The sequence below is a fragment of the Neolamprologus multifasciatus genome, chromosome 7 (genome assembly GCF_963576455.1).
Source record: "Neolamprologus multifasciatus chromosome 7, fNeoMul1.2, whole genome shotgun sequence".
Lineage (NCBI taxonomy): Eukaryota > Metazoa > Chordata > Actinopteri > Cichliformes > Cichlidae > Neolamprologus > Neolamprologus multifasciatus.
The window spans coordinates 14,059,466-14,069,124 of NC_140445.1; the positions used below are offsets into that span (position 1 = coordinate 14,059,466).

Consider the following 9,659-nt stretch of genomic DNA (forward strand, 5'->3'; position numbering starts at 1 on the left):
TTTTATATCGACTATTATATATGTGTTAACCCCATAAAGCCTGAAATATTGTAGCCAGAATGTTCTAATCTTTGAAACTGGCGTGTTTATTGAAGGACAAGAAATGAAATATCAATTTTAAATTTGATTCGTTTTAATTTGTATCATTCTTTTGCTGCAAAAACTCCCAAAACCTCATGCATTGAATACTGGAGGGGAAAACTGTGACTGAGATTAAAATTTGATTAACTGCTCAGCAGTAGTTTGCTTAGTCTGCCGAAGGATAAAGGCCTGGGGAGGAAAAGAGCAACACTTCCTGTTTGGTTTTCTTTTCTTTTTCTTTTTTTTCTTTTTCTTTTTTTTGCAAATAATACAAATGGTTCCACATGAGCTCTTTCCAGTAAACTTTCCAGGAAGTTATTAGAAATCAGAGTTACAAAACAGATATGTGATGAGACAATATGTCTCAATATGTGTGTTTGTGTGTCTTATGTCTTTCATTTTTCTGTATGTCCCAGATGCTTATATCTGCTGTGTCTTTCCCACAGAGCATGAACAGTGACTGTGAGGGTCAGGCCAACATCAGAAACTCTCCAGAGAATCGTCTGCTGATAAAGAGGATGCTGATCAAGTGTGCAGATGTGGCAAACCCCTGCAGACCACTCGAGCTCTGCATCGAGTGGGCTGGACGGATCTCTGAGGAGTACTTTGCACAGGTGTGAGAGCAGCAGTAAAACAGCTTAGTTTAATAGCGGGTTTAAAGCTTAGAACAGAATCATAACTGTGAAGATAGTCAACTGTTCATTTAATTTTATTTGTTTTTGCTTAATCACTTTGCATACTTTATTAGATAAATGGCCTCCTGCCGTCTAAGCTCCCTGTTTATTGAATTATGTGTGTTTCCCTGCAGACAGATGAGGAGAAGAGACAAGGGCTGCCAGTGGTGATGCCCGTTTTCGACAGGAACACCTGCAGTGTCCCCAAATCTCAGATTTCCTTCATAGACTACTTCATCACTGATATGTTTGACGCCTGGGATGGTAAGAGCAAAAAATTCAACTGTGTTCTGTGTTTCTCTCTCAGGGGTGGTTTTCCACGCAGTCTTCTTAGTCATTTTCTTCTTTGTTTCCATTTCACTAGAGTGGAGTATTATATTTACACACATATTAAGTCTGACTGTGCAGCTAAAAGGTCAGGATCATAAATCATAGATTGGGACTTGCTGCTTAACAAGTTTAAATGTTTACTTTCACAGAACAAAAGTAACTGTTGTTCTATAAGAAGCCATTTGCTTTCTAAGGATTCCTCTAATGCTTTCACTCAGACCATTTCCCAAATGATCTTTCACATCTTTTCTCTTGAAGTGAAAATTGTTTCACATTCTACATGTGACTGTAATCTTTACTAAATGTCTTAAAGTTACCAGCCTGCTTCTGTTAGTCCAAGCAGTCTTGTTCTCTTGTTTCTAAATACATTCTGTGGATGTGAGATTGATAAAAAAAATTAAAAAAAAAAATGCATTCCCGACAACACTGTCATCAACAGAAACAGGTGAGATTTGCTCAGATTGCAAAATAAAGACTGTGACAAAGTTAAAAACTAGTAATATAAGCTGGACAGTCGCTGACTGGTTCATAGACCACCATTTAAAATGTCACAAAACGGCCGGAGGCCGAGTGCCAAAAATCAAACCCACGTGCAGAAAACCCAAAGCGGAGGCTGAGGAAAGGGTTTAACAAAGGTTTATTAACTAGCACAAAAATTACGTTTACGATAGTACCTGACTTAAGGCTTGACACATGGGGCGTGAGGGTCTTGGCCAGGGGAGAGGGATAAGCAAGAGGACAGGTCCAAGAAAGCAACGGCAGCTGGCTGGTGATTAGGTATGTATGTGCAGGTGGGAGATGGAAGCATTGAAGGAGAGGTGGTGCAGTCTAGGTGGGTTTGGTGGTGTGTGGCAGCTGTCCTGAGCGGTGAAGGTCCCGAGGTGGTGCAAGGGCAGGAGAGCAGGCAGGTGAGGCAAGGAGATGATTCTGAAAGCAGGCGGGTTAACCAGATTTCCAAGATGAGTGGTTCAGTGTGATGGAATTTCCAGGAGTAAATAGGGTAGTTGACGAACTAGTAAGGAAGCAGTGTCAGCAAGCAGCTTAAATCTCCAACCTGATTGCCTCAATCAGCTTCAGGTGAGGGAGGCTGGCCCTGCCCATGGGTGGATACCATGGAGGTCCAGACCTTCAGGAATTTTACAGCTACACACCCAGACCATGACATAAAAGGGTTTTTTTCTTTTGTTTGTTCATTTTTGGGATGCCAGAAAAGGCCAGATTTGAGTGAAAGAATAGAAAGCTGCATCCATAAATCAACTTGATATTAACTGGAACACTAAATTTGGCGACTGAAAATCCTAAACTGTAAATTTATATACCAAACAAGACAAAACAGCAACCACCTGTCACTCACAGAGCAGCCAAGCCCCTAATAATTTGCAATAAATCACAACAACAGTTGCCTGAAGGTGCTTTGAATGAATCCATTAATAATACAAAACTTTGAGCATGCAAGGCTTCAACTTGACAGTGTTATCGTTAACTCTGTTTCCCTGGGTCTTTTCCCGTGTGTTATGAATAAATCTTATTTTTTTGGTACCGGTACTGGTTTTATTTTGTTGTATTTATCCGCAACACCTTAAAGGCCAGTCCGTGAAAATACTGTCGGACATAAACCGGTCCGTGGTCAATAGGATGCGACGCCTCCGCAAAACAACTTCTGGTAACATAGAGGTCCATAGGAAAACAGCCCTCTGCTCTCTTGTGCTGTGATCTCAGTAGACACTTTCCTAATAACTTTGTGTGGTCAGTCACAAGTGTCAGGTCATGTTGAAATAAAACATATACACTTTCTTAAATATGGTTATTATTAGGAAATACTGTGGCTCAGGACCCTTTCAGCAAAACAGTCTTTGATCTGCACAGCGAGGTTTATCATGCCATTTAAGAAAAAATTTCTAAAACAGGAAAAATTTAATTTTTCAGGATCAGAAAAAGGAGAATTATCCAGGGTATGCTAACAACGGATCAATCACAAATTGTTAGCCAGTGAGTGTGCAGGGTCCTGCAGTTATCCTTTTCCAAAACAGCAAGACTGCAGTGGCTCGGCTCATCAGCCTAGATGATGATTTCTGTTTGAACCATAAACCTTGCTTTGATTTCAGTGTAAAGAAGCTCCTCCATTAATATATTCAAATGGCTGCTGATTTATGTATTAATGGTTGCTTTCTCTGTTAAGCCAGGTTTTAGTTTTCAGGATCTGAGTGCATTCACATATAACTCTTCTGCTGCACAAAATCATTACTATGAGTGCAGTTTGCTCCAGTTTGTTATCATCACTGAACAGTTTGCTCTCCTCTAACTTTACAGCCGGGCTTCATTTGTTGCATTAGTAAGGTAGAGCTTAACAGCTTGCACATGTAAAACTTATTCACCTATCAGAGAAAATATGCTGAAAATAAAAGCGTTAATGAAAACGTGACTCTTCCAGCTGTCTGTTCAGCATAAGTTACCATAGTGATTTAGCCAGGTAGAAAGGGAGCCACTTTCATGACACAGAAGACTCTACCTCTAAGCTCGTCATAGCTCACTAACCTATTAATCTTGCTTCCTGCTACACCCTTATGGTCAGCTCTAATGTTCCTCAAGCTGTATTTGTGCATGTGGTGGGGCGCATTATCCCACTTGATTTTGGATAGGGGGATAAGTAACATCTGCATGAATGCCAGGACCTACCCTGTCCCAACAGGAAATTACATTGTAACATGATTAATGTTACTTACTGCAATGTTGTGTCTGCTCAGTGTAACCTTTCTTGGGGGACAGGCACTAAACCAGTCTGGGTTAAGACCTCTGAATCACTTCCCACATTTCCAGTTTGTTCCATAACTCAAATGCAATAATTGAAACAATTAGGCATTTCAGTCCAACTAAAACAAAACCTCTGACAGTGCCATCTTGACTCCTGGCCTCTTTTATTGCCGTCAGTGATTTTTTTTCTTAGTAGATTGCAAGAGAGAAAATGACAGGAAAGAGATAGTGAGAGAAAGTGATGATGAGTGGAACGGGATAGTATGCTGCTTGTACTAGTTCCCCATTCCCACTGAATTCCCCTCTTAGCATAGTCTCCCCGAGAGGCAGCTTGTTTACTGTCAGCTCTGATGTCACGGAAAGATTCCAAACGCCAGTGGGATGAGGAGAAATTACAAGAGTATCAGGGGAGTGGAAGTCAGGGAAATAGTGGCAGGGATGAGGGTGGAGGGGTCGGCTACAATCACTCGACAAGCAGCCGAGCAGAACTTCACTTGCACATAAACACAAAAACACACATGCAGCCTCTTTCAATTCACCAGGGTCACTGTCAGGACAAGGCAGGGGTCATTGTTAGTTCCACAGATGCAGTGTGGCTCATCAACAACGCCGGAAACAAGGATGTAAACAACACAAGCCGAAGCTGTGGTGCCTCAGGCTGTGGGTGTGTGTGAGAGAGAGAGAGGCAGAGAGACCTTTGAGCCCCAGCTGACCTTTAATGTGGGAGAACCATTGTAGAGTCTATGTAGCATTAGCAACTGTACACAAACTGACTGCACATAGCCAGCTTACAAATGTTAACAGTCCGTGTGGAATGATAACAGGAAGTCAGTGGCAAATGTAGGTGTTTATCCCTGATTTCCTGTTTTTGTGTGTCTGTGTGTGTGTGTTTGTTTGTTACTTTGTTTTTTGTTTTGTATTTTCAAAATATAATTTACATATGTGTTTGTTGCATTCTCTCTACTGGGATTATTCATGGTTCTTTGAATAATCTGATATTTTGAGACTTGATACATTAAAATTACTTTTATAGATATGAGACATATGACCAACCAGGCTATATCTGCAGGTGTCCCTTTAATCTTTTGCCAGCTGTCATCTGTCACCATATATGTTTCACATTTTTTTAAAACCACTGTCAGGTGAAATGAATAAAAACTACAGTGTCAAGTTTTGTAGTTGCAGTCTTAGGCTTCAGTCACACAGGGATAGGGGCCTAGAGGCCAGTCACTTGGGGGGAAAAAAAACATATGCCGAGACCAGTTGCGCGCGGTTGCTGGCAGTAGCTGTGAAAGCGCTTGCTAACGCCCCAGCTGCGCAGGCCAAGAGACCATTCAGTGACCCACTGGTAACCAGAAATGGCTAGGAAAAGTGCATATTCCACAACCAGCTGCTGAAGGTTATTGCCAGTTGCTAGCAAGAAATTGCACATAGCTATAAAAAGCACTCTGATAATGCTTTGATTGACATGGATTTGTCTGCAAACACTACAAAGAAACTAATCAAACTGTAAAGAGTTTTGAGGACAACCAGAATGCCTTCTAGTTGCACCCTTTGCACCTTGCAGCTTTTAATGCTGAAGGCTGATGTTGTCCATTTCCAGTAACTGAAAACAACCTCCAACAACTATTTGCCAACTAGTCAGAGAGTAGACATTTTTCCTAAGTGACCAGAGGTTGCCAGGGTTCTCACCACCTTTTACAGAGGCACCATTGAGAGTGTGTTGACAAGCAGCATCTCTCTCTGGCACAGGAACAGCAGTGCTTCAGACAAAAAGGCCCTGAGAAGAGTGGTGAGATCAGCTGAGAGGACTATTAGGGTCACACTGCCATCTATTGAGGGTCCAGCCAAACAACACTCCTTATCCAGAGCAAAAAATATAATCAGGGACACCTTCCGCCCCAACCCCAGCCTGTTCTCACTTCTGCCCTCAGGCAGACGGTATCGTAGCCTGAGGTGCAGGTCGCACCTCAAGCGCTTTCCACCAGCCATCAAACTGCTGAACAGCACAAAAACAGCTTCTATTCTCTAGATTATTATACTCTACCAATCGGTCAACAAAAAAAATTTCAGTGCAATCAGCATTTCTCTTTTGCAGTAATTGAATTGTTTTTTTATTTGTGCTTTTTAAATATGTACCACTGACTTTATATGTATTTATTTATTTATTATATTTGCCTTTTTTTTAACTGTATTGACATTTTTATATGTCTTTATGTGCTACGTAATTTCAATCTGCATTGCGTCTTTGAGGTAGTGCTGAATGACAATAGTAAAAGTAAATCTTGAATCTTGAAGGGGTGTCAACAAATAGTCTCTCAGCTTGTGTGAAGTATCCAAGAGTATGTGACAAGGGCTGATTTGTGAAGGCTGGAAGGCAGAAGGTTTCGAAACAGCAGTTCCTTTGTTGTGTCCCTGGTATTTATTGTTTAGATCCCAGTGCCAAAAAACAAACCATGGACAGAAAACCAGTGAATCTGTGACATGGTCACTGGCGGCAAACACTAACTCATGCTTTTGGGGAGTGAAGGCTGGTCTGTCTGGTTATTTCTTAATTCTGCTTGTATGACAAAGGTGTCAGAGTAATGTGTGTGGGGCTATATAAGTGCAGACCAGTCAGAGTGCTCATGCTTACCTAATCAATCATGCCATCAATGTCCAAACTGGATCATAAAGTAATGGCCGTGTATGAGAAATGTGATGTTTCTTTTTCATCACATGGACAGCTAGATGAACTGCTTACCTGGAAAACCACGGAACTATGAGAAAAAGGCACTGCACACATTACCTATTACACACACCAAATTTGTCCAAAAGTGGTTTGAGGAAGATTACAAAGAAGTCAAGATGATGATTTGGCCTACAAATGTCCTGATTGAGAAATTGTGGGATGTAATGGAAAATCAAATCCAAACCATGGACGGTTTTATCTCCTGCCTTTCACACTTTGGTGCCAGATATCACAGGATATCGTCCACTGTCTTTTGTATGAGCAATTTTGGTGAAACCAAGAGGATCTGTGCAATATTATTTCAATGATTTAATGGTTTGAATTTATAATTAGTTACTATGACTGAAATCTGCCTAACAACACACATCTAGCCATGTTTGTTTTTAATTCTACCAACTTCAATGTGTCTTCTTGCAGCCTTTGCCACTCTTCCTGGCTTAATGGAACACCTGTCAGAGAACTACAAATACTGGAAGACCTTGGATGAGATGAACTGTAAGAGTCTACGTCCTCCGCCTCCTTCGTGACCGAGTCCACATCCCCTCATTACATATATCACTCCAAGCAGGGTAGGACAGTGAATGAAGCCCTGCGGTGGAACAGTTACTCTTTTCAGCTGGGATTTGACAGAAGTCCGTGACCTCTCAGGGGTTCCTGGATACGGCCTGAAAATTTTGTAATCGGAAGAACACAGATATGCCGTTTCCATCTCAAATCACAGCCTCTTGTATGGTTCTAGCTGGAAGTGGTACCAGTAGAGAACAGGTGGTCACTGGAGGCTGTCTCCCTGTAGCCACTTTATGGCCCCCTAAAGTATATCTTGATAGCACCTCCATGGTACAGTGTGGACCTCATGGGTCACCTGACAATCTGTACCATACAGTTTAATACAACAGAAACCTGCACTTTAGCTAATCATGACATCTTACATTTTGAATTCCCTTTTTGTTGACTTTGCTTTTGGACGTTTTCTTTAAAGCAAATATTTCCTTTCTGTATCTGTATACTGCTATAACAGAAATATGGATAGTAAAACGTGACAATTGCCAGAGGCACTGACTGAAAACAAGAATCTGAAGAGATCTGGGCATGCATTTTAGTACAAGCGAGTGCAACTCTCCATACTTCCTTTTTCACAGTTCCAGCTAGTAAAAGGTGCTTAGCTCGAATTAATCTTTGCATTAGCTGTGAAACAACGTAGAGACTTGTGTCTGGGACCAAATTCCCTTCAATTCCTGTCCATTTGCCCTGTTCAGACAAAATCTAAAAGAAAGGGCACTTCCAGGAGTACTTACCTATGTACCAGGGTGCAGTCCTCAGATTGCCGATTGTAGGGCTATTTTCGTGACAAATGCTGGATCCTGAGATCATATAGCTGCAGAATACCTTGTAAAATGCCACCTGATAACCTACTGTCATTTCTTCTACATCACCATCTTACGTGCACTGTGAAAGCAGCTAGTGAGGATAATGAAGATCCTTGTCAAACCTGCATGTCAGAACAAATGGAGGAACAGAATTGCACTGTATCAGAGCTATTTAGTTATCAGATGTTACACTCATAGCTTTGTGACACTAACTGTAGACATTTTCACTCCCCCCAAAAAAGATTGACTTGCGAGTATTTGAACAACATAGTTCATTGATCGGGGTACAGTGTGTCAGGTTTTGTAGTTGACATGTTTTTAGTGATGAAATGAAGACCTGACAGATGTATGAAGGAGCTGCTGAGCCGTGTTTAGATTGTAAAAGCACGGCTGCAAAGCCAGCATCTCTCTCTCGGTTGTGTTTTTTGCTTAAGTGGTTTTACTTAGGCTTGAATCCTGCAACCAAAATTCACACTGAAGACATTTGGCCCCTTTTTCGGTGGGGTGGGTGTCATTTGAATGATATGGCTTCCATCTACAGGTGGTAGACTCTAAATTTGTCATGTTGTCCGTGAATCAAATCAAACCAACACAAAGGCCCAATTTCAATCTGGCACTTCCACTGTGTGGAAGAGTCTGTTAATTATGAAGGAGGGCAGAAATAAAGCGGAAAAAGTCTGGGATGCCCTCACCTTTCTCAGGCGAAAACAGGTACTTCCAAATAGCTCCTTTGGAGATGTGCGCCGCTATGAGATGAATGTATTAATATGTCCATCACATATTGGAAAATACGCCGTGTTGTGTTTCAGTTTGATTCAGGCATTTTTAACATGCTCCAGGTCGTTGTGGTGATTTTACATACTGCTCTCTGTTATTAGAATTTGTTGCAACAAAAATAAAAACAAATAAATTCAGATGCACTTTTAAAAACATGTACAAATGTAGAAAACTTCCACAAAAGTATTTTTCATACTGAGATAGTCTTCAAACAGTCCTTCATATCTGTAAGTGTGTTTCCTCCATGTAGCGAGTAAGTCAGCACAGGTGCACACTTGGTGTTTTGCGGACTCTAGAGCCCATTCCCACATAAGGCTTGTTGGCTTGGAACAGCACTTAATGTGGCCTCCACAAAGTGCAAACAAAGTGAAAGGGTGTAGGTGGCTGGACTGGATTTGGTTCAGTATTATATTTCATCCTACTATGACTGAGGATGGAATACTACTATAATAATACTAGTCACTAGACTTGGATATTTAAGATCACCTCTGTTAAACTTTAATATCAGAAGGTGTAAACAGCACTGGAATCCACTACTGCCAGCAGCAGAATCTTTAAAATACTTTCATAATAAATCATTTTACAAATTCAAAAAATCAAAATGGCGATATCCAGATATCTATAGGCTACTACTGTGGTGAACTTATGTAATTACCAGTTCTTGTCCCAACTGTCCAGCTCAGCTGCATGTGCAAGCATGTGCGTGGTAATCCAGGAGACGCACATCAAGCAGTATTAACCAAAGGCACAGAGAGCTCTTTAAGGTGCCTTATTCTTTGGTCATTTTTTCAGAACACAAGTATTTTTGTTGAAACATTTCCTCCTCTATACATAAAAACAAAAACAAACTAAAAATTAAAAAAAAACACAAAAAGAAGAAAAGCCATATGTGTTTTAGATGTTTTTAAAACTAGGATATTTGGCCTGATGCATCACGGTCTGTGCTAC

The 9,659-nt window shown here is 41.0% G+C and overlaps 1 protein-coding gene across 3 annotated transcripts in view; it reads left to right on the forward strand.

Moving 5' to 3' along the window:
- The window catches only part of pde8b (phosphodiesterase 8B), a 46,733-nt gene extending 37,167 nt beyond the window's left edge, over positions 1–9,566 (forward strand). For 2 of the 3 annotated variants that reach the window (XM_085166540.1, XM_085166542.1), the window contains exons 20-21: positions 528–695; positions 890–1,622. In XM_085166540.1, the coding sequence (XP_085022666.1) occupies positions 528–695; positions 890–1,183 (462 nt within the window). In that variant the 3' untranslated portion in view covers positions 1,184–1,622. Of the gene's footprint in view, positions 1–527; positions 696–889; positions 1,623–6,984 lie in introns of those variants that run through there. The other variant, XM_085166541.1, reaches the window with a different exon arrangement.
- The last annotated feature ends 93 nt before the right edge of the window (positions 9,567–9,659 follow it).